Source organism: Podarcis liolepis (genome assembly GCF_965112155.1).
Source record: "Podarcis liolepis genome assembly, chromosome: 2".
NCBI lineage: Eukaryota > Metazoa > Chordata > Lepidosauria > Squamata > Lacertidae > Podarcis > Podarcis liolepis.
The window spans coordinates 68206900-68232347 of NC_139555.1; the positions used below are offsets into that span (position 1 = coordinate 68206900).

Sequence of the window (25448 nt, forward strand, 5' to 3'; positions counted from 1 at the left end):
CTTAGATATCACCCAGTGATTGTTGCCTACAAGCACCCCAGCAGGATGCTCCTCTTTTGCATGAGAAATAGTAGAAAGGAGCACCCCAGATTTTATTTGCTGCTGAAAGGAAAGCAACCACTTTGCAAGCATACTTGGTAGGCAGCACACATATTTGCATACTTGAGAGTAAGCTCACTAACTTCGCTTATTTTTCAGTAAACACATGGGATTTGGCTTAATAAAATTTGAGCAGAGGGTGTGTTTTTTAAAGCCCTCTTATTTGAGAAATCAGGTTTACAAGGGTGACTTGACAGTGCTTTTCATTTGCTCTTAGTATTACACCCACTTCTCTAGGGCAGTAGAACTAACATATATAATGCAGGAGAAAAGTTGAAAAGGTTGGGGAAGGGTGGCAAAACAGCATTAGGTTACTTTAAACGGGGGGGGGGGGAAGCAACAACCAATGGAACTTCTAGACATGTAATGCAAATACGTGACAATATACATACAGTGGTACTTCTGGTTACGTACTTAATTCATTCCGGAGGTCCGTTCTTAACCTGAGGTACCACTTTAGCTAATGGGGCCTCCCACTGTCACCGCTGCACGATTTCTGTTCTCATCCTGGGGCAAAGTTGTTATCCTGAGGTACTACTTCTGGGTTAGCAGAGTCTGTAACCCAAAGTGTGTATCCCGAGGTGTTTGTAACCCAAGGTACCACTGTATCTGCATGGCATGCACGTACAGGGTAGCAAATACACATTTGCTGCCACATTGTACAAAGCAGCTCCAAGATAGGATGCTTGCATTCTTGACACTAGCATTATTCATCACAATCTGGGACAACTTGAATATTTACTAAGGTGTTCAAGGAGACTGAACACTAAGAAACTATGCACAGCATTGCAAGCCTAGTCCCTACTGGTTACTTTTAAGAACAAGCCGAACAGCTTACGAAACATCAATCAATATGGTATGATCTCACTTTGCAAGCCAATCTAATGGTGCAAGTTTTCTGCAGTGAGAAATCCTACATAATTATATATTGAAAAACTTTGTACAGCAGAAAGCTTGTTGCTGTTGTAAGGGTCCCCCAAATCAAGAACAAAAATAAGTGATGTGTTTTATGTATTATACACTTTCCTATGGTCAGAAGATGGAAAACCATGTTTTGCATTGAGCAAATATGTTAATATGAGAACATAAGAAATTATAAAGTGCTCAGGGTAAAAAGGCTTTTAAAAAGCTGTATGTTGGCATAAAATGGTTAGTGTCAGGATAAAACATAACTGTGATACATTGGGTGCTATTCCACTATGTTTTACTTGGAGTAGAGCTATTGAAATTAATGAACTTAACTTATTCATGTTCGTTCATTTTAATGGGTGTACTCTGAACAAAAACCCATTATATTATACTAGACGCACAATAGGCCTGCAATCTCCCCCCCCCTCTCTCTCTCTCTCTCTCTCACACACACACACACACACACACACACACAAAATCTCTGCATGTATTTTGGAAGTCACGCTGGTCAGCATTGAGTACTTCTGCCAAGTTACCTCTATGGCTTTTTTATAATGGTGCATCTCACGGAGAAACCAGTCACAATGTTAAATGTGTGTAGATCTGCTTTTAATTACAGTGGTACCTCGGGTTAAGTGCTTAATTCGTTCTGGAGGTCCGTTCTTAACCTGAAACTATTCTTAACCTGAAGCACCACTTTAGCTAATGGGGCCTCCCGCTGCCGCCGGAGCACAATTTCTGTTCTTATCCTGAAGCAAAGTTCTTAACCTGAAGCACTATTTCTGGGTTAGCAGAGTCTGTAACCTGAAGCATATGTAACCTGAAGCGTATGTAACCCGAGGTACCACTGTATTTGTAGAGCGGTCACAGGGTGGGGATGTCCATCAGGACTGGGACTGCAATGCAAGGATAGGAAAGTCTTTAACTCTGCCCCCATCAGGTGCCACTGAAACTCATCCCATTATACAGTGAGGAAGATACCCATGAGAAAGCTCACACCCAGGGCCAAGAGCAGCTTCAGGGTCTCAGCCCTGGGAGATGAAGTGTTTAGCTCTCCTCCTTGTACCTCACAGTCTTCCAGCTCTGATCAGAGCCATTTATCTAATATTAAAAGGACAAAAACCAGGCACATTAAATGCTGCCACATATCCAGTGTAATGCCTAGCTTGGCCCTCAAAATTTTCCACCCAGCAATAGAGCATTCTGACTTACTTAACAAGTGGCAGTTTGAACTCGTTTTTGAAAAGTTCCTAACCCTACCACATCTTTTTATGTAACTGTGCGAAGGGGCCCAAGAAGGAAGAAGCCAGACGACAAGAGGTCATGGATGTGTTTCAGAGTTTGTGGTAATTTCCCCCTCATTAATTTCCTCTTAATTAAATGTGAATGCTGGTATGCAGCAAGATTTATAAGCGTAGAGGAGTTTTCAGTGTTCTTTTAGCATTTTCAAATAAACAAGTATGATCTGGTAAAATATGCCTTGGGCCATTCATGTGTACATCGTTTCTTGCCTGTCTGGGAACCCTCCCCACTTTTATCCCCAAATTTACTGGGGGAATGTGGGGGAGAGGGGTGAAAAAAAGCCTGTGGTAAGGACCATTGCCACCATTAGCCAGGGTGAGACAGCCCAACTCAGGCAGAATATTTGGGAGTTATAACAAAAGGGGAGGGCAGCAAATTGTCAATTCCTCTGGTTCGCAGCCAACAAAACTGTCCCATTCACACAAGGACATCCTGCAAATGGAACTTGGTTGGCTACAGCTCTTAATTTACTGCATTTTTATCACCATGAGACATGCCGTTTGGGATTTTCTGCCTCAGGTATCAAAATGTCTTGGGCTGACTCCAGCTGTGTCAGGCAGCCACCAGCACTGCTGCTTCTAGTACAGACGGTCTAGCAACCTCCCACTATTCAAACAGCAGGCTGTAAACAATTTAAGCTTGCCCTCACTAATCCCCTTCTGCTGCCCAGGAGCCAGAGTCTATGCCATCGCCTCCTCATTTTTTCAAAGCAAGGCTAAGTCTATGCCACAAGTACCAAAGGGCAGCGACAGTGTTGGGTTTTAAAGCCAACAGGGCTGTGGGACCATATTCAGCTCAAGGGGTGCATTTCCTTGCGTGGATAAGACCAGGGACAACAGCAGACAGAACAGTGGAAGCAGTGCCTTTGTACAGTAGGCGACACTGCAGCCACATAAGAACCAGAAGTCTCTATACATACGGTACTTCAGTCTTTCATCCAGGCAAGCAAGAGGGATCAAGAGTTCAAGGACACATTCCAACCAGGCAAAAGCATTCAAGAAGGATGTAGAGCAGGGCTGGAGAAGGGTATGGGGTGGGGGCAGAGAGAGATCCCTGGAGGGCCACATTCAGTCCCTGTGCCTGAGCTTCCCCGTGCCTTCCTTTAGAATAAACTAGGCACACATCCATATGAATTCTCTCTTTGTTGCAGGAGCAATGCTGCCATCAGAATCTGTAAAAATAGGAGGAGGGGGGGTTGCCTTTGAGAAAACAAATGTGGCGTTGAGGTGTCTTAGCAACTAAGACATTCATTTTGTTCAACCAAAAAGGATTCTTCTTAGCAAAACAAGAAGGGAAGTCAAATCTAAGAAACCTACACCTAGTTGTTACAAAGGTGGTCAACTTCAGACAGCAGGTTGGAGCTTACATGGGTAAATTGGCTATTGGGGTCTGGGAAGCTCCCTGCATATGGAAAATTTGGTATCGGGAAGATGTCTCTCTCATCTAGGCAGCTCACAACTAGAAGTCTGAAATGGTACATACCAGACAGGTCTAGCACCTCTGTGAGAAATACAACAGTGTTGCAAGCAGGGTTGAAGCAGAATCTTAGGCATATATCCTACATGCTCTACTTCCATTGTGTGCACTCAAGACAACCAGGAATCTCCAAAAGGGGTGTTGCCCCCCCCCTTAAAACTGCCATACAATATGATCAAATTTCCCCCCATGACCATTAAGAAATATGGAGAGGACGAGAGATCTCCCACAATCTCTATTTTTATCCTTGCTGCACTCCCCATAGGATGAATAGGCAAGATCTGTTAGGGGAGGGAGTTATTTAAATGTTATGCAATTGAGTGACTTCAAAAATTCAACAAAACATAGAAGCCGCAGTTGTCTCCCAACAGGAAAGATAACCTGAAAATGCAAGATATACTTTTAAAAAGGGCGATTAATGTATTACTTTGCATGATTTGGAGAAGAGGAAGAGAAAGAAGACTTAGGAACATATTAGATGTCAGCTTCTGTCAGCTTCTTAAGAACAACCTAATTTCACTAGAACATGTAGACAGCATGTACCCTTCTACTTTGTGAGCTTTGGAAGAAGACAACCACTACTACTTAAAATGTATATAGCACTTTTCATAAGAATTTAAACTGTTTCACATCATTGTATTAATACTTGGAGCAGCTGGGTGAAAAAGGCCAGCGTTACTGCCCATATCTTACTAATGCAAGCCTTGGCTAAGGAAAGTGGCTTGCATCCTACACACAAGAAGATGCACGGAGATACTTAAACAAAAAAAAATTAATGCAGTAAGTTCCTGGTTATAATAGCTAATTAACATCATGAGCATTTCATCTCCAACACCACTCATGTGGTTTGTTGGTTTTGTAGAAAGTATTTCCATTTGTTTGATATGTTTTGATAACCACAACAGTGAATGGCTTGTGAGGAGAGTTCCCACAGATTTGCTTTGTTTTATTTTTAGAAATGTTCTCCTAGAACATACACTGATAACAAGGAAACAGGTGGCCACATTCCACATAAAATGGGCTCAACTATGAATATAGTTCATAGTTCAGCCTTGGCACTAAACCATGATGTAACATTAAAACTCTCTCTTCCTTCAGTAGGGTCACAAAGGGTTCAGAAGCCTGTTTCAAACCAGAGTTTGGATTTAGGTCCAAATCTTCAACTATGGTCAATCTTAACTGCTGTCAGTTGGAAAAAGCCTGCTTCTTAAACTATGGATTGACATTGGCTTACTTCATAGGTAAGAGCGTGGATAGGCAAACTAAGGCCCGGGAGCCGGATCCAGCCCAATTGCCTTCTAAATCAGGTCCGTGGACAGTCCAGGAATCAGCGTGTTTTTACATGAGTAGAATGTGTCATTTTATTTCAAATGCATCTCTGGGTTATTTGTGGAGCCTGCCTGGTGTTTTTACATGAGTAGAAGGTGTGCTTTTATTTAAAATGCATCTCTGCGTTATTTGTGGGGCATAGAGATTTGTTCATCCCCCCCCCCCATATAGTCTGGCCCACCACATGGTCTGAGGGACAGTGGACCAGCCCCCTGCTGAAAAAGTTTGCTGACCCCTGGGTAAGATTAACCAACTTTGCCATGTTAAGATGACACTGCAAGCTCTGGAGAATCTAAATGGGAAGTACAAGTTTCTGAACTTATCCTCATGGCAAAAGGAAGAGTATGCAAGTCCAAAGCTTGCCTAGACTCAGTGTCACCGCTTGCTGAGGATTCTCCTGAAGACCTTTGTTATGCCAACAGGCTCATGCAGCTGTTTACATTTTTTTCAGTAGCCAGTCATTTTAATGCCCATTTTACAGCGTTTCCCACTGTGTTTTATTGTACACCACCATGATATTTTGTATGTGTTGGCAGTATATAAATACTTTTGAAAATATAAATATTAGGGACAGCAATGTTAACAGCACACCACGCAGCAAAAGTGGGTATCATGGATTTTTACCTAAATAACAATAATTACAGAGATATGGCCCGTTCCCTCTGAGCAACTTGAAAAAGATTGTCCCTAAAAGCTAGCGCTTAACTACAGAAAGGGTGAGACCCACTTGACGTTCACTACTGTCAGACCTAAGCAAGGTTGTCACCTGGCCAGTTTGAGACCTCAAGTCAGAGTATGGAAAGAATTGCAATGCTAGGGGCAGTACCTGCCACAGATGGAGGTGATACCAAGGTGTATGAACTACAGAAGTAACAACATTGAGACTATTTCTAAATATGTAAATGCCAGTACATAAGGACATAAGAAAATGCTTCAGTACCAACAGCCAGCTCACAAAGCTATTCATAGGAAAAGCTTTCAGTCATTATCATCTGTGAAGGAGCTGTAACACCTTCGTTTTTTTTGCAGACACCTTTTCACCTATCACAAAAAAGAACCAAACTCACTTTTGTACCCCAATATGCTTAAACATGACTGTTAAACAGACTTATTATTTCATTCATGCTATTGTACAAAAGTGTATTCTAAGTAGCTTACAAAACAAAGACTATGATATATCTAGATTAAATACAAAAGCCTGAAAAACACTAAAGTACAAAATCAGCTATTAACAACTAAGGCATTAAATAACAAAAGACAGACAGCAAACTTCAGATAGTCTGGATCCTGGTGATGTGATAACTGGGCAAAATGCACATTTTGGATGGGGTCTTGCTCTTTCCTGAAAGAGCAGGTTTCTGGGTGCTCCCAAATCCACCTTTTCTTCTAGAGGTCAAGCTGACCTCAGTAACTAGGAGTGCCTTTTATCACCTTTGATTGATAAAACAGCTATGGCCATTTCTGGACCATGGCAGCCTACCACTGTCATCCATGCACTGATAACCTCCTGGCTGGATTACTGCAATGCACTGTGTGTGGGGCAGCCTTTGAGGTTGGTCCAGAAGCTGCAGCTGGTACAAAATGCAGCAGCTTGACTGTTCACAAGAGGTTGTCACCATATTACCCAACTCTTGAAAGATTTGCACAGGCTGCTAATTAGCTTCTGGGTCAAGTTCAAGGTGTTGGTTTTGATGTACAAAGCCCTACACAGCCTAGGACCAAGATACCTGAAAGATCATCTCACCACTTGTGTGCCCAATAGATCACTGCGCTCTGCAAGCAGGAGCCTCCTGCAGATACCATCTTATCAAGAGGTCCATTCTGCATAATATAGGATTATTATGCCTTTCTTTTTGTGGCACCTTCCCTTTGGACTTCCCTCCCCTTGAGGAATATGATACAATTACAATCTCTGTTGCCTTTTTCTAGTGCCCACTGAAGACCTTCCTCTTGCAACAAATCTTTTAAGCCAAGATCTTCCCCAGTCTTCATCTGTACTGGAATAGTTTGGATTCCTTTGGGAGAATGGTTGGGATATAACAACAACAACAACAACACAAATAAATAAATAAATAAATAAATAAATAAATAAATAAATAAATAAATAAAATAACCCCAGAAAATTGCATACAGCAATCAGTTTACAAAGCTAGAGTATATACTCTTAACAAAAAACACAACTAGTCTACACACAGCAATGGGAACTCTCCTTATGTCCTTTTATGCCACATTCATGTTTTTTGGGCTCATCACAGTATTGGTGTGGTTTAAACTTGGTCCCAAATTCAGTACTTTTTGTGTCCGCAGAAGTTTTGGGGTGATCATACTGCTTAGTTTCCAAAATGGAAAGCTTCCTGCTGAATTCCTATAATTTTTCATACCACAGATGTTTCAGGGTTGGGTGGCTTTTGGGGGGTGGAGAGAGGTTATCCACCCACTCTCTATAGCACTATAGCTCAATAAGTGTTCCCCTTCCAGATGCCAATAATGTGTAACATTAGGGAAACATCACAGAATAAAGTTGAACAATGTATGGACAGTCTAGTATAAACCTACAGTTAAAGCACTATTGTTGCACAATACGCCCTCAAAAAACCCACCAAACCCAGAGTGCCAGACAAGCAGATTTTTCTTAAGAGGATAAGAAGTGCCTTGCTAGATCAAATCAAGGTCTACCTAGACTAGCATTCTTTGCAAGCATCCTGGCAATCAGGCACTAGCTGATCCACCAAAGGAAACCAGATCCATCTTCCATGCCAATCAAAGAATTGTAGAGTTGGAAGGGACCCTAAGGATCATCGAGTCCAGGCATGGCCAAACTTGGCACTCCAGATATTTTGGGACTACAACTCCCATCATCCCTAGCTAACAGGACCAGTGGTCAGGGATGATGAGAATTGTAGTCCCAGAACATCTGGAGAGCCAAGTTTGGCCATGCCTGATCTAGTCTAACCCCCTGCAATGCAGGAATATGCAACTGTCCCATACAGGGATTGAACCTACAACCTTGGAGTTATTAGCACCATTCTCTGGCCAACTGAGCTATCCAGCATCCTAATATATATCAGTTTTCAGGAATCCACTGTTAACGAACTGAGCAGACTCCCCTCTTCCCATAGCAATTATACAAACACTGTGTAAAGCAAGAATATGCATCTCAGTTTCCTCAGAAGCTAGAAACAGAAGTCACTCGATTCCTACTTTCCCTGAACACAACCTCCTTAGGAGACCATCTGCTGCTGCAGACATGTGCCACTTCCCATGACCCAGGTATAAGGCCAGTTTAGCAAAAGGATTAGACTGCTTGGATTCCATCAGCATTTCTTAAGAATTCTCTGATCTAACATGGATTGTATTTAAGCTCTGAGTTCACAGAGGAAATGTTCAGCCCAATCTCTCCCTTACTTCAGCAAAAAAAAACAATTTATACCAGAACCTCTCCATGGTCAAAAATATTTTATAGATCCTAATTAAATGCAGGTGGTGTTTTTGCCCTCAAACATGGAGGTCTCCTCCTCCTGTTCCTATGTGTCATGCAAGTCAACATTTATCCAATGCATTTTATTGCTTGATAATAAACAAACAAACAAATAATAATAATCATTTATTATTTATACCCCACCCATCTGGCTGGGCTTCCCCAGGCACTCTGGGCAGCTTCCAACAAAATATTAAAAGACAGTAATCCATCAAACATTAAAAGCTTTCCTAAACAGGGCTGCCTTCAGATGTCTTCTAAAAGTCTGGTAGTTGTTGTTCTCTTTGACATCTGGTGGGAGGGCGTTGCACAAGGTGGGTGCCACTATCAAGAAGGCCCTCTGCCTGGTTCCCTGTAACCTGGCTTCTGGCAGTGAGGGAACCGCCAGAAGGCCCTCGGCGCTGGACCTCAGTGTCCGGGTAGAACAATGGGGGTGGAGACGCTCCTTCAGGTTTACTGGACCAAGGCCATTTAGGGCTTTAAAGGTCTTTGAATTGTGCTTGGAAACGCTTGAAGACTTAGCAAGTCACTACATAGTGTGGGGACTATAAAAGGAAAACCAATCCTCAGGTGTTACATCAGAAGGACCTTCCAATAGATAACCTAGATGCTTTGTGGCAAGCAGAGTCCTTAAAGGAATACAGAAGAGGTACCCCAAGTTGGGCTGCATAAATTCTGTGCAGGCACAGGGAAACCTATGTGATACAGAGCACAAAATTCCAGCTTTTTAAAAAATAGGTAAGTCAAAAGACAAACCTTGGGGACGGCAAGGATAGATTTGAAAAGGAGGTGGGAAAACCTAGCGTAAGAACAATTGAGAAGTTGATTGCTAGTTCCCTGTTCAAAACACATCTTAATCAGTAAATGTAACAAGCAAGGAAAGTTTATATGCCCCTGAACCCTATTATCATGTATCCCCATGACTGGGAGACTAAGCTCTTCAAGACTGACAGTGATTTGCTCCAATCAAAAATGTTCTTGCACAACTTGCATTAATTGTGTGATGACTACAGATGACAATTACAAATAAGGAAGTGAGGGGAGGGGGTCCCATAAGCATTGGGCAGCTTCAAAGCATTCTCCTGGAGGTTTGGGTAAGTTCTAACTTGACATTTCTGCATGCCTCTTCAGTCTCCCATGAACAGGAGAAATGGGACAAATTAAACAAAATATAATGTAAATGCGCTCAATATTATTTTCCTTATGCAGCTTGCAGGGTTTGGGCTTTTTCTACATGAAATCTGGGAAACCTTGCCACATAATTATTATTTTTTTAAGTGCACACAGCCTTCACATTTAAAAAGGAGAAAAGTGTAAACATTTATCCTGGAACTCTTGCAGTTCACTAGTTTAATAGAGGATCCTGCCTATGCCAAGTAGTTCTTATTCCAGCAAAGCAGTGGGATGTGTCAGAATAACTAAGGAAATAAGAAAACTGCCTTTCATTAGTCAAGGCCCAGTGCAAACAGGGTGGCATCTGCTGGTGTTATTTGCCAAGCACATGGGCTCACGGTAGCCAGCACATCTCAACAGCAACCATCCACGTTTCTAGGCTTCTTTAACCATCCCACACTCATCGCTCTTCCAACGGGTTCATAAAACGGGGCTAATCGAATCTCTCTTAAAAACTCCCTTCCACTTAATACCAAGAAATCCACTGTCTCATCCTGCACTGCACCCTCCTCTCTCGTTAGCAAGGCTTTGGGCTTTACTTCCCAATCAATTCCCTGCAGTGGGGCAGCATCTGTCACAGGCAAAGGGAACAAGGCAGCCTCATATCAAATCCAAACTCTTCTTCTTCTTCTTCTTCTTCTTCTTCTTCAAGGAGCAAGCATTGCCCCTGCACAAGCCTCAGATCCTCCTCCCCTCCCCTGCTCTTGTTTGTTATTACACGTTGCCTGAAAATGGGAGCCATAAACCATGTCGTTCAGCAGCAGCTGCTGAAGGGAGCGTCACTTCTACCGCCGTTTTTTACAAGCCAGATTTAGTGCCCAATGAAAGGGGAGACTGTGCCATTTATCTTTTTATCAGACTTCAGCATTAAAGGGGTGGGGAATACCAAAGCAACAAGCTCCACCACCACCACCACCTCTTCGGCTAAAGCAAGTTGTGCTCTAACCCCCTCCCCAGATCAGCCACTGACAACCTAATGCCCGCCAGATGTTATGGACTACAGCCATGCTGGCTGGGGCTAAAGCAAGTTGGGATTCCAAAACATTTGGAGAGCACCAGGTTGGCAAATGCTGTAATTGATGAATGATGAATGGGGTCATAAGCTATACATGGAATGGTGCATGGGGGTGAACCGTGAATCCAGACACTTCCTCCAATTGCATCTGGAATATTTAAATGTGAACTCTAAATATGCCACACCCCATCACTTTTCTGTAGGTGGCTGGAGGGATCATATGAGTATGGTCTGCTCACATGAACTCAAGTTCATATGCCAAGGTTTGTGCACAGTGGAGTGGGTATATAAGCCAAAGGCTCACTCCCCTCCAAGCCCCATCTCATGTATAAGTTACCGTATTTTTCGCTCTATAAGACACATCAGACTATAAGACGCACCTAGTTTTTGGAGGAGGAAAACAAGAGGAAAAAAATTCTGAATCTCAGAAGCCAGAACAACAAGAGGGATCACTGCTTTCGCTGCGCAGCGATCCCTCTTGTTGTTCTGGCTTATGGGATAGCTGCGCAGCCTGCATTCGCTCCATAAGACACACACACATTTCCCCTTACTTTTTAGGAGGAGAAAAAGTGAGTCTTATAGAGCAAAAAATACGGCATAGCCAGGCCATCTGTAACCCAACGCCAACATGGGCTATCAATACAGTTGCTCAGAAGCTACAATACTAGTCTGCTCTTCTCATAGGAACAGTGGGATACAAATGTAGCAAATAAATTAAGTTTAACCAGCCTTCCCAGACCTGGTGTCCTTCAGATATTTTGTACTACAACTCCCATAATCCTGGACCACTGGCCACAGGTGACAGAGGCTGATGAGACTTGTAGCCCAAAACTAAAGAGCACCAGGTGGGAAAAGACTGATCTACCTAATAGCGTAATATATTAAGGCTCTTTCTCCCACATCCTTTGTAGTCAGACACCTATCAGCAAGGGGCTTCTCCAAACACTTGTATTATTAGCCCTCACTCCCGTTGAGAAAGCACTTTCCTTTGACAAGTGCATATACCACACCTTCGCCCAGGTAATTTAAATAAGGCCAGAGCACAAAGGCTATTGTTGGCTACCTTCACATGCTCCCAAACTGCTGGAAAGCCAAACCTGGAGGGGCACAGCAAATGCAGCTAAGGAACAAACTGTGCCTGACTATTGGGAAAGAAGGGACAATAAAGTTGACATCATGGTACACAGCAACTAGCACTAGATGGGAGGACAGGAGGGGAAGAAGGGAGTGCAGCGTAGGGGACAGTTTTCCTGGCACTTAAACTCACTGACACAGCATTGCTGTGGGCATGCAAATAAGGCTTAGGAGAGCTAGGCCCATGGGGACTGGGTGCACATCCTGTACAGGATGTGATGTGTACATGCTGTACTGGCACATGCCAAATGAAGGGGAGAAGCTCAAGATGAATGCACACTCACCTGCCAGTTCAAACCAGCCTTCTAGACAGGCAGGCCCTGAGAAAATACTGAGTGCATTTGCACAGACTATCTGAAATATTGAACACCTTGCAGAGTGCTGACATGACAAGTGTGCTAGCTTCTTTCCATATTGTGCCACATTTGTTGTGCATGACAAAGTTCAGAAGGGACGTGGTCTCTCTCGGGACAGAAGAGGATGAAGAAGCTATGGTCCCTCCAGAGATTGTTGGACTCCCATCAGCCTCAGCCCGAATGGTCAGTGGTCAAGGATTATGGAACTGGAGTCCAACAACCTCAGGAGAATCAAACGTTGACCATCCCTGTGCCATAACCACTAAGCACTCTCCACAGCCCGCATTGTGGGTAGAGGCTGAGGGTGGCATACAAGGGGCCCATATGGCTGCCAACACTGAAAGGATGCAGTCTATCATGAAAACAACAAAAGCCACAGCTGTGCTGTTAAGAAGGAGCATTTCTGAAATATCCCTATCAAGCCGGTGCAACAGGAGACTCAGCTCTGTTTGGCATTTCCTCCAAGAGGTCTCCTGTTAGGCTGTGCAGTAAAGTTCTCACAGCTCTTTCCATTCACTGCCTCTCCCATCAGGACAGGCAACAGAGATGAGAATTGCAGGCAATTCTATCAGGTGTCTCCTGGGAACTACGGTAAGCAGCCTACTATCTTGAACCAGGCTGAAGCAAATCATTCCCCATTCAGTTACCGTGCCAGCAGTCACCCCACAGTTGTTCTAAATCATGCCTGGATTTTCCCTGTCCATTCCACAACCTCTCCGGCAAAACTGAACTTCATATCTGTTTCTTCCAACAAAGGCTTCCTTAAGGCTTTCCACAACTTTGGAAGACTGGTAGACACATATACACACAAGACACCAAGAGAGGCCTGCTACACTTTTAAAGACCAACAACTTTATTGTGGTATAAACTTCTGTGGGCTGCAGTCCACTTCATTCAATGCATAAAGTTTTCTTTTTAAGGAGACAGAAAAATAAGAATTACTTTTTAAGCTAAAAACCAGGAGCAAACCATAACAGAAGGTCCAGATTCCGACTTTGATGGGCGGCATCCTGAAATCAAGCGGCCAAAGATGACATATAATAAAGCTCAGGGAGAGGCAGTGGGTGCTATTTGTATTTTAGCTTCTGCTATGAACCCAGGCTTATTATTTTAATTGTGATGTGCCTAATTACCCACATAGCACTACAAAGCCACCAGAACCCAGAACACTCACCCTCTGACAAAGTGCAGAGCTGCAGCTGCTTTCCCTATTTTGCTTGACTGGCAGTGGGGTCAGATGACAAAACATTTCTTCCTAAGTTCTCTGTTACAGTAGTGTAAAGCACATTTGCACTAAGGTACTTGAGAGCAAAGCATAAATCTATTCCTCATCTCCACCTAGAGAGCCATAAAGGTATTGCTTGCCAACGGTCAGTACTTTCTGGGATGGATCTAGGGCCATGGCCAATCATTTGCTCCACGATATGGGGGTAACCAGCTGGTTTGTTACCCCATGGCAATGAACAGTGGCAGCACATTGCTCTCATGTCATTTGATTGCTAGTCAGGAAAAAGCAGCATCTCTGCTGAGCAAAGGCAATTGCCAAGTTGCCGTGGGGCAACAGATTCCCACTGTGTTATGCAATAGAGCTAGCCTCAGAAGGGGATGAATTCCCCAGGTAAGGTCCCCATACTTTGTGGGCGTTACCTTAGCCTGGTATGTTGTGAGTGGGAAAGAATTCAGAACGTGGTGGGTGTTGTGGGAGGGAGGTAGAATGCCATACAGACAGGTACAAAATATGGTAAGGATTTTCCCAGTAGTGATGTATGGAAGTGAGAGCTGGACCATAAAGAAGGCTGATCGCTGAAGAATTGATGCTTTTGAATTATGGTGCTGGGGGAGACTCTTGAGAGTCCCATGGACTGCAAGAAGAACAAACCTATCCATTCTTAAGGAAATCAGCCCTGAGTGCTCACTGGAAGGACAGATCCTGAAGCTGAGACTCCAATACTTTGGCCACCTCATGAGAAGAAAAGACTCCCTGGAAAAGACCCTGATGTTGGGAAAGATGGAGGGCACAAGGAGAAGGGGACAACAGAGGACGAGATGGTTGGACAGTGTTCTCAAAGCTACCAGCATGAGTTTGACCAAACTGTGGGAGGCAGTGGAAGACAGGAGTGCCTGGTGTGCTCTGGTCCATGGGGTCACGAAGAGTCGGACACGACTAAACAACAACAACAACATGGTACAGATGGAAGGGCCATCAATCAACAGATGCCAACAGATACACCAAGCAACTCCTGGTCCACGTTCCAGGCCATAACTTAACTGCTCATGTATTTTCACTGAAATAAATGTAGAATTAGTACTTCAAACAACAGATTCTACATCATGTATATCCCTGAAGAGTTATGATATAGGACTTGCTAATATAAACCAGGTATTGTTAGACTACCACTCGCCTCAGCCTCAGGCAGCATGACCTATATAATCAGGGATGGTGGGAGTTACAAGCCCCATTCTTGATCTAAACAAACAACAATAGGCTCAAGATAGGAAACCTTTTAGCACTTTCTTATGATCTGTATCTTTAGTATCACAGGGTGGATAAGAGGGGGAGGAAAGGACTGAGTGTAGGCATTTGACATTTTCTTGATGCTGACAAAACTTCTTGCAATGCACTTAGCTAAATCTAGAACAGTTTGTGTGGTACTGTTTGTGTGGAAAGTCTGTTTGCTGGCCTACCTTCTGCACTGTGTGTGGTCACTTAGGAAATTTATAAGATCAAGCAAGCCCCAAAATATAGACTTGGCCTTTTGTATGTGCAAGTAAGACCAAAGTCATTATTATGTCAAGACCTCTCTATCACACAGCTAGTTTTCAAGGCAGGATTTTTTAATACACATGATTCAGAGCTGCCCTCTCTGCAGTCATTTCATCTAAGAGTTGCTTATTTTTAAAAGAAATTTTTTTCACAATATTTGTTCAAGCATCAAAAGCATCTTATTTACAGATCACTTCCTAGCCAAAATTCTTGAAACTGTTGATAACATGCTACCATGTCAAACCACAATCATTAAAGAGTAAAATCCAACAAAAGAGATATGATTATTATTTTTTTTCCTTTAGAAGTGCAACAACTGATACTAACTCAGGATGAGACCCAGCCAGGCAAACATTCTCTGGAAAAAATATTGTTGTTGTTGTTGCATGTTTTGCATAGTACTATGCCAGCTCTATAGCAGTATTTTGCTGTTCAACTTGTTTTATTTATTTTAAAGTTTATATATCCTGCCTCTTTTTCTAAACAAAGCGAACACGCAGCAACAACCAGAATGGCTAGCAAACATAAAACAATGAAAGCACTCAACAACCATCACAGTGGCCCACAAACCCAATTTGCCAAACCCCCCAAAAGTCTTGATAGAAAAGGCTGGTTTTCACTAATGTCAAAAGCACAGCCATTAATAAGCCAGACATTCCCCATCCCTACAGAAGACATTGCCCAACAAAGGTGCCACAATAGGTTAAGACACTACCAAACTAAAGAGGGTGTTTATTTGGGGGGTGAAAGCCACACATTTATCTAAGCATGAGAGGAGATGCACACAGGAAAAGCCAATCCTTAACATTTTGGGGGGAAAGCACAAATCAAAACCTTTATGATGTCTCAGGAGTCTCTGTTCATTTTGCTGCAATGGATTAACCCAGCTACTCCTCTGCAAATTTTCGTAAAATATGGCAAGGACTCACTGCTGCCAAATGATGCACAACCGAACAACAGAGAAATATTGAACAAACCACTTTACTGTCACGAGGGGAATTTCAACCAGTATGCCTTTGGCTTTTCCACAGCATGCTCAACTTTCTATCTAGTACAGGGATGGGGAACCTGCAGCCCTCCAGGTGTTGCTGGACTACAGTTTCCTGACCATTGGTCCCTGATGGCTGGACTGGTGGGAGCTGCAGTCCAACAACATATGGAGGGGCACAGATTAGCCACCCAATTCTAGGATGCCCAGTCCTCCATTAGTATCTTGCCACTAGTCTTCTTGTGTCATATCAAAACTTACACAGTTCTACTATTCCCATTTTTATCTCTTCCATATTTTCTCAAAGCCTGACACAAGTCACCATACGAGGTGGGGGGCAGGGAACAAAGTACAGAATTGGAATTGGGTAAGCACAAGAGGGGATCCTCTTTCCTAAAACACAGCAATGATAACCGTCTTTGTAATTGCAACGTATGATTCTGTGCCAACCAACTCCTTGGTGATTTATTCGGGGGGGGGGGGGACGGACTGCAATTGCTAGTCACATTCTGCTCCTTTTTTTTTTTTGCATGCATGCATGCACAGTTTATTTTTTAAAAAAAGCCACAGAGAGCAGTGCTATATATATTCGAAAATAATAACAAGAAGAACATCAAATGAGAGATTTTGGTACAGCCTCCTGATTATGCACCTGAGCTGCTCTGTACCATTTTCCTGTTACCTTGGCTTCAGTATAGGAGTGAAGAGCTGAGATACTTATTTAAGGATAGGACTTTGCCAAGCCATTACTGCTGCTTTCACTGGGAGAAATAGTAGGTTAAAGAGCCCAGCACCTGGTATACTAGTGAATCAGTGAGCAAGGCCAATGTTGCTGACCCTTCAGCCCTTGCTCAGTTGAAAATATGGCCCCCATTTAAAAAAACAAAACAGTTGCCAACCAGGAATCTATAAAATACAACAGCAACCACCTTGAACTACAAATCCCATCATGCAACAGCTCTCGCTCTTTGCCAGAAGAATAGAATACAGTACAGTATGAGATTCTGTTAATTTGTGCCTTCATGTTAAGAAGAAAAGCTACATCTTATATGATGCAGTACAGAAGGAAGGCATTTGCACGTTTGCCAGTATCCAAGAGGAAAAGGGGGTGGGGAGGCAGAGCCAAACGTTTCTCAAAGTCCAGAAGAGACTTCATTGCATCAGTTCATTAGTGTTAATATAGACAAAGGTACCAAATGCGCACAGCCCTGACCTCATAAGTCACTCTAACAGCGTATAAATAAATGAAAGACGTGTCTGTAAGGGAGTCCTTCCCTGCGGTGTTTTACAATCTACTACACACACATACAGGGTGGTGGTGTACAAAAACTTTACTGGCACCGATCCCCACCCCCTGCCCAACCCCAGTAGTCACGCCAAGAGTTCACACTTACTGAAAAGCCTTCTAAGTGATCCCAATGAGATCTGGAGCCAGGAGCCAAGCAATGCATTGCGTTAAATCGGTAAAGTGGGTGGTGGTGGGAATTTCACAGTGGCGGTCCATGCCACGCCCAACACAACAGGCCCCTTGAGTGCGCTTGACATTACTGGGTCGCCCAACACCATATCCAGGCGCGACTAATCGCCCCTCCTCCGTCGCCCAAATGACCAAGGCAGGTCTCCGCCGCCACTCCAGGCCCCGGCGCAACTCCAGGCGGTCCCTACGCCCTCCCTAAACACAACAGCCCTTCCGCTAGGCAGCCACGACGTTCCCGCTGCTCCCCCGGCCTAGACGCTGCAACAAGCAACAGCCTCTCCTGCAGCCAGGGGATCTGCAAAGGACATCTCCAGGGATCTTAAGTAATCGGCCAATGCATGCGTTCGGAGGGGGGTGGAGGTGGAAAGGGAAGGCGACGACACAGCCCCATAATTCTCTCGCTGTATGTCCCGATCCGTCCCCCCAGAACAAAGGAGTCTGCTGCCGCTCAGGCTCCCTAGCAGCCTACGCTGCACAATACTCAAGCGCCAGAGGCAAGCCGCCCCGGGAATGGGGGAACGCCCTCCTCTCTTCGCCCCCCAACAAGTCCCCGCGGAAAGGCACTGCTCCCTACATCACCCCTGCAAGCGGGACCCGCCCTTCAGGCCCCGATCGCCGGGGTAAGAGCGCCCGGGGCTCCCGATCCGGTTCTGCCTACGGCTCGGCTCTCCCGCTTCCACACCCCCGGTTACAAGGAGAGCGCGCGCGTTCACACGCACACACCGGCTCCGTCCATTCAGCCGCTCCCCGGTGCAAGCGGCTCCTGCAGTTACCTCCGCTTCCTCCCGCAGCCTCCGCCTCCCAGCTGCCTCATCCCCGGCCAGCCGCCTGCCTCTCCCGGCGAGGATTGCGAAAGAAGCCCGCGAATCACCGCCGGCCTTGCAGGTGCAGAGCGCCCGCCCCGCTTGACCGCCCGCTTACCTGACGGCACCCGAGCCTCCTCTCCCCCGCCGCCGACTCAGCCACCTCGCATAGCCGGGCGCTGGGAGCCCCGCGGGCTCAGTCCTCCTCCTCGGAGGTCCCGGCTCGGGCCCGTCCTCTCGGATCCGCCTCCTGCTCGCCACCGCGCGCCTCGGCTTCCCAGCACCTTCCCCCCAGACAGCTCCCCCGATGAAACCGGCCGCTGTGCTCAGCTCGTCGAAGAGGAGGAGGAGGAGGAGGAGGAGAAGCGGCAGCGAGGGCAGCAGCAGCAGCCTCCCCCTCCCGAGGAAGTGGGCTCGTCCGCAGCGGTCTCCATCTGCACCTACGGGCAAGGGAGAGGGAGAGAAGCTCGGGTAGAAGACCGTATTGCTCCTAAAAGCCTCGGTCCCTCGGCGCCTCCGGAGGGCTTCCGACGGCTGCGCCCGTAATGCGCCAAAAGCACGCGCCTCTCGATCTGCGGGAGTGGAGGGATTGCTCACTGGGCACCGGCGGGAATGCTATGGAACGCGCCGGAAAAGGAGACGGCCGTGGAGAGCAGGAGAAGTCTCGAAAGCGCCGGCGGGCGGGAGAGAGCGCCTTTCAAGGCCGCTTCGCTCTGCTCTCTCGCGGGCAGGCTCGTGCAATTGCTCTCGGTGAAATGGGCCTGAGAAAGGCGCCACAGCCCTCGCCTCTCCGTTTAGGGTTCTTCTAGGACGGACTGTCCCGCCTAGGCGTTTAAGGGGAGCGTTCCCAGCAGCCATTTACCGGGCTCAAATGCAGCCATTAATAACACACCACCGCCTGCTTGCTGGTGCGCTAGGTATTAAAGGCACAAAAAAGCGGGGGGCGGGGGTGGAGAGAAGTACATTGAAAAGTTGGCTGCCCTGCCCTCAGCGGGGCAGAATTCAAGGGGTTCCTCCGGGCTAATTGTGAAAAACCTCTGAGGAGAACCTCCCCTGCAGCTGCCCACCCGCCCAATCCCAGGCCTTTGGGACTTGGTGACTTCAGCTGTGGGGGTGACTTCTGCCACCCCCCGTTTCCTCATTGGAACCTCCAAATAAGCGAATGGAATAATACATAGAGGGGCTATGTGATGTGTGAATGTGCATGCACAAGATTCCCTTTTGCCTGTTTTCGAAAGGAGTTGCCCAATGAGGATTTCACCTCATTAGACTTTGGTTTTAGGCCCTTAAAGTTGAAAGCGTCTGTGAGTCTGAGCATGGCGGCCTTCTGAAGAGGGAATTTCTCTGTTTATATACAATGTGATTAAGTGGCCTGCTACTAGCATGAGGTAGATGTTTGTCCCCCTCAGCTAGGGCAATGGTGGGGAGGGGGAGAACTATGTTTGCAAGTATCTCACGGTGAAACCCTGATTGCATGCCCTAGTGGCTGTCTCTAGCCTATTTAAACATTTCAGCTGCATGTTTGGGCCACCTTTGTTAAGGGAGATTGTCATAGGGTCATAGAATTGTAGAGTTGGAAGAGATCACAAGTGGGGCTTGAACCCACAACCCTGAGATTAAGAGTCCCATGCTCTACTGGGACAACTATCCTGGAGTGTTAAAAAGTCATATGAATAAATTCATACAACAATATAGAGAGCTTGTTTACTGTGGGGTTATTAATATTAGTATTATATATTCCCCTTTTGAGTTAGAAGCCATGTGCTTTCTGACAAGGATAAAGATACAGCTCAAAGAAGCCACTCTGAGCGGTTCGCCCAATACAATGAGCTGCCCAGCGCACATGCTATCCACTGCCACCATGTGCCCATGAGGGGACATTGCAGCACAGTTTTCCATCCCCAAGCAGAGGTTGCTTTGATCAGGGGTGAGCCTACTAGGAAGATCAGAACAAGATGAGATCAGAGGCTCTCATTGGTCAAGGAGTGAATAACGGGGCTAGTGTGGTCTGTCATATCAGATATCTTGTGTCACAACAGAGGAGCACCAGGTAAAAATAATACAGGCTAGTTCCGGAAAGTTACATTGAGTTAAACAGTTACAAATACCTAAATAGTTACATTCCTAAACAGTACTACAGTACTTTAATTTCCTAAACAGTACTACTTAAATTAATGTGGAAGCAAGCCCCACTTAAATAAATGGGATTTACTTTTGAGAATACATTTATTTAATAACTACTTTCTTACCTATTTCTTACCTACCCTTCAGCATAAGATCACAGGGTGTGTTGCTACCATATCACCTTAAAATACAATGAAATAGTTCAAAGCAAACCAAATAATGTACATCAGACAACAGCAGCGGTTCCACAAAAATCACAAACATCTTAACTATCCAAGACACACCTGCTGTTTGTGTCTGTCATTCCTTTATTGCTGAAAGACAATTTGATGCAATTGCAGAGAGGCATGCCAAATCCAACATTTGGCATGAATTGATTGATCCTGAGTGATTTTACTGATTTTATTGTTATTTTACTCTTTTTGTAAATTGCTCTGGGAATTGTTTGACTGAAGGCTTGTATCTAAATGTAACAAAGGTATGTATGTATGTATGTATGTATGGGCAGGTATTTCAAATCAGACACCAGGGAAGGGCTACATGGGTGAGTGGCAGAGCATGCAGGTAGTCTTGGGTTCATTTCCTGCCATCTCCAATTAAAGGGACTTTATTTAGGTGACAGACTGAGAAAGACCTCTGCTGGAGATCATGATTACTGCTGCTTAGTAAATCACAGAGTCCAAAAGTGCAGAGCAGCTTCAACATGTACAGAGGATACTTGTCCTTTTAGGTGGGAGTGAAAATACTCTGCAACTAAAGGGCAGAAATCCCGCAAGTATGAAAACGACCACATGGCAGGAGTTCAGCAGGAAGCTCTTGAGGTTCCAGTGGAGAATTTCTTGTGACCATGACAGATTTCCCTTTGCAATTGAGAACATAAAGCATAGCTGTATCACAGTCGAGATATAACAATGCCGATGTACATAACAGCATAAAACGTATCTCTGCCACACACATGCACATGCATAAACATTGGTGGCAAAACAGGGGTGATACAGACATGCTGCTGATTACCTTACCACTAACCACTTATGGTCAGCTCTGCTCATCCTGAAGTTGTTGCTGCCTCAGGCTGTGCACAAGAGATAGGAGGAGGAGGAGAAAGGGGATGTGCATAGGATGTACATGCCCTGTCTAGTTTTGATAAGGAAAGGAATGTAGGGGAAGCTGCTCGCAAAAACTGATGTCCACAGATACATAATGGCTTTAAGGAGGGTGGAGAATAGTTACTGAAACAAGCAAAGTGGTATCTTTTGCTTAAAAAGTAATCCAAAGGCGCAGCAGCACAAAGCCTCCAAATGTCTTCCATATCTATCTGACTGCAGTATTGCCTCTGGCATATTTGAGCATCCTCTGGAAGCTCCAGCTTTCACTTGCCCATTCTCCTATATCAGACCACTGAATCAGTCACTGACCCCTCTGTCCAGCCAGCAGATCCTGTGCTGAATCTCTAGGTGACAGTGCAACCCAAGCAAAAGTACATCACCCCTTATTGAGTTGAGGATTATTTCTAGGTAAGCATGCCTTGGACTGCAACCTTAGAATAGGTGCATTTGGCTTTGCTGAAAAAAACTGAAAACTATCAATAAGGTCCTTCATGCACATAAATGACTTTGTCACCTTAGTTCAGGGATGGGGAGCCCCTGGTCCTGCAGATGTTGTTAGGCTGCACTCCAACATCCCACACCACTGGTTATGCTCACAGGGCTGCTACCACTCAAAGATGGATGTCACAAAATCCCACCATGTGGTTTCTACAACTTCTCCACCCAAAGAGACCTCCATGATACAAGTCATGCCCAGGGTCAGCCAAAAGTAGAGGATTGAAGGTCATCAGTCTAATTTCAGTACCTTTTCATTTTTCTGGTGTACATTGAGAGAACTAGAGATAGCAGTAAGGTGAGTGTGGGAATTCAGAACAAAATTAGACTGCAAATTCAGACAATGTAATGCTTTGTATTCTAAATGTGTACGTTTTGGCACATGGAAGGTCTCTGGGTCAGTACTCAGGAATTACTATTATGAGCTGACTTTCTAAGTCATGCACCCCCAAACTCGGCTCTCCAGATGTTTTGGGAATACAATTCCCATCATCCCTGACCACTAGTTATGTTAGCTAGGGATGATGGGAGTTGTAGTCCCCAAACATCTGGAGGGCTGAGTTTGGGGGTGCCATTTCTAAATTAAAAAAACACCGCATTCTCCAGAACCAGAAATTATATTTCTAAAGACGTACAAAAATTCTAAAGTGAGGTAGAAGTAATTGAAACATACATTTGCTGCTTTCTGAGACATTTGTTTTCAAGGTAATGAAACAACAACAGTTGATTATTTATCATTTAGTTAAGATAAATCAGGTTTTGTTTTTGTAAGAAATCATTCTATCTTGCATTCCTATTTTTGTTACTATATTTAATGCCTGGAATTTTAGAATAATTTTTATATCTAGTAACATTGTTAAAATCTAAATTTGACTTGATTGGTCTGGTTTTTTGTTTCATTTTTTTAAAAGTAAGTAATATGCTTGGATCCTGCAGACTGAGAACTGGGAATGCTCTCTGCACCTAGAAAGCAGGACGCTGTGAGAGGCCAAAGGCCCGCTTGCACCAGCAGTGAGCCTCATCGCCTGTCTCTTTGCCCTCCCCCACCACTGCTAAGGATGCCCCTGCTGTGTCCTTGCTGGTCACAGCAACAGGAGTGACAGTACATTCACTAGCCCAAATAACACATCATCAGGCTGACACGCTTTCCTTCACTTCCTCCACCCTAACCCATCTTCTGCTTGAATGGAGATCGCACAATCCTCATTTGTTCCTGTAAGTAGGTCATGGGGGAGGCTGCAGCCACTCTCTCCCGCCTATGAACACACAGATGCCGGGACCCTGTCTGGTGAATCCTCTTGCTTGTCAGTTTCTTTCAGGCTGAAGTCAAAGGCATAGACCAGCAGCACCAGGAAAGGGGGTTCATCTGCCCTGCCAGAGCGCAGGCATCCCTGGCCCTATGCAGGGCTCCCAAATGCAAAACCTGAGTGTGGAAGGGACCATGAGGCAGGATCAAGCTCAGGAGCCTGGGGTAAGATGGTAGCTTTCTCCCTTGCCTGTCCCATGGGTAGAGCTGTCGTCTTGATCTGCCTTGAACAGCTCCACAGCAGGTAGAAATCCAGCTGTTTCACCACATTCAAAAGCAAACATCAGGGAAGCTGGGGCTGTTGAATTTCTGCCTGATAGGCAGCTATGGAAAGGGAAAGGAGCCTAACCAGGAAATCAAACCCAACCAAGATGGTAGTCCTAGCACTGGTGACAGCAGCACTCGCATCCTCAGAAGTACCACAGAGGCGCGTTTAAAAGAGCATACCGAGCCTGCAACTTTTTCTTACATCCTCTGCATGGGAAGGTCTTATGTGGTGAAGGGAAGGAGAGGGGCTCAAAGGTGGGCTGGTGACTCGGGGAAAGAGGGGTCTCTCCAGGAAGTCCCACCTCACAAGTTGGTGCTTTCATAGGTCACCTATAAATGCAAGGTTGCTGGGATGCCGTATGGTAAAAAGTGGTCAGAAAAGCAGCTCACCTCCTCTCTGTGGTCCACCCCACCCTTGGCCCTTCATTTCAGCAGCACGATAGATTAATACATCTCCCTCAAGTGATTCTGCCCCCCGCCCAGTAGATCTCTCTACGTCCACTCTGTAGTGTGGCCTGGATGTCACACAGCAGCCAACAAAACAGATACTCCAGCTGCTAATGAGTCATCATCATGCATAGGCAGTGGCTGGGCCATATAAAGTAGTCTGGACCAGAACCTCATACAGAAGTGGCAAGAACGGAAAAGCAGGCTTGTGTTTGTTTATTAATTTAAGGCAGTGGTGGGGAATAAGGTGCCCTCTAGAGGTTGTTGGGTGCCAACTCCCAACAGCACCAGCCAGCATAGCTAATGGGAGCAGAATTACAAGAACTGTAGTCCCAACAGCAACCGGAGGGCCACAGACGTCCTCACCCTAATTTTATGTATTACAAACAGTATTCCAGGCAGATCTCAGAAAGTAAGTTTATAAAAGGTTATTACAAGCACTGAGAGACAATTTGTTTGTTTAGAATAATCTGTAGGCACTTCTTCTCCACTCCGCTTAGGAGTGGTGTCCAAACTTTTTTCAAACAGGGCCAGATTTGATGAAGTGAAGGGCTGTGGGGACCGACCAAAGGGCCAACCAAAGTTGTTAACCTTTTTTTAGGATTGAAGTTGTTGAGCTTCTTTTAGGATTGAAGTTATTGAGGTTTTTGGGGGGATTTTACCCTAGGAAATAAACTGCCACAGGATTAGGCCCCCGAAACGGACTTTGGACATGCCTGCCTTAGAGCAAGGTGTTGGGAATGAGACCCCTCAGGGTGAGAAGCTGTCAGTCATGTTGGATGTGGCCTGTGGCTGGGATATTTCCTTTCCAGAACACCCAGGAAGAATGACATCATGGACACCTTCTGGAGGGGGGGGGACTGATGTCCAAGCCTCAAGCAAGATAGATGATTTGTGACGCTGAGATACCGGAAAGTTGGGCTGAACGCCTGATCCACTAATTTCAGTTAATGATTGATCAGCTAATTTGCAGCAGGAGCCAAAGTCTGAGCGAAGTACTCAGATCTCTGTCGCCTGCAGCAGAATTGAGCCGCTTTCTCATGGTCCTCCAGGAAACAAGGTAAGGGGAGGGGGCTGTTACGTGTAGTGTTGGTTGCCCATCAGTGCTGTGACCAGGGGAATTACAATGACATTAGGGAATTCTGCAGCACCATGTGAAAACATCCCTGGTCCACTGGAGAATGAGTGCTCTGCATAGATCAGCAGGTGCCAGGCCCTGCGAGCGGCTGTGGGGCCTGGAAAAGCCTTCTGCGTTAACAGGATGGGGTAACAATGAAAGCCAGAACTGAGGGTGAAAGGGCTGGATCATGGATTCCTGCAGGCACCAGTGTAGACTGAAGGGCTGTTCATTTAGGCCACCCTAGAATGATGGCAAACAGTATATGGCTGCCTAAGCCTAT

At 45.3% G+C, this 25448-nt stretch overlaps 2 protein-coding genes across 9 annotated transcripts in view; one reads left to right on the top strand and one right to left on the bottom strand.

Moving 5' to 3' along the window:
- Nucleotides 1-19988, bottom strand: part of RNF44 (ring finger protein 44) — a 62125-nt gene extending 42137 nt beyond the window's left edge. For 2 of the 4 annotated variants that reach the window (XR_014522274.1, XM_083488459.1), the window contains exon 1: nt 18422-19988. The gene's annotated coding sequence lies outside the window, so the exon portion shown is untranslated. Of the gene's footprint in view, nt 1-18223; nt 18318-18421 lie in introns of those variants that run through there. The other 2 variants (XM_083488463.1, XM_083488462.1) reach the window with 2 other exon arrangements.
- A 3426-nt stretch (nt 19989-23414) lies between these two features.
- Nucleotides 23415-25448, top strand: part of CDHR2 (cadherin related family member 2) — a 29800-nt gene continuing 27766 nt past the window's right edge. For 4 of the 5 annotated variants that reach the window (XR_014522258.1, XM_083488307.1, XM_083488308.1 and 1 more), the window contains exon 1: nt 24984-25108. Coding sequence is in view for 3 of the 5 variants with exons in the window: in XM_083488307.1 (XP_083344433.1) it covers nt 24999-25108 (110 nt within the window). In the remaining 2 variants the exon portion in view is untranslated. Of the gene's footprint in view, nt 23500-24983; nt 25109-25448 lie in introns of those variants that run through there. The other variant, XM_083488310.1, reaches the window with a different exon arrangement.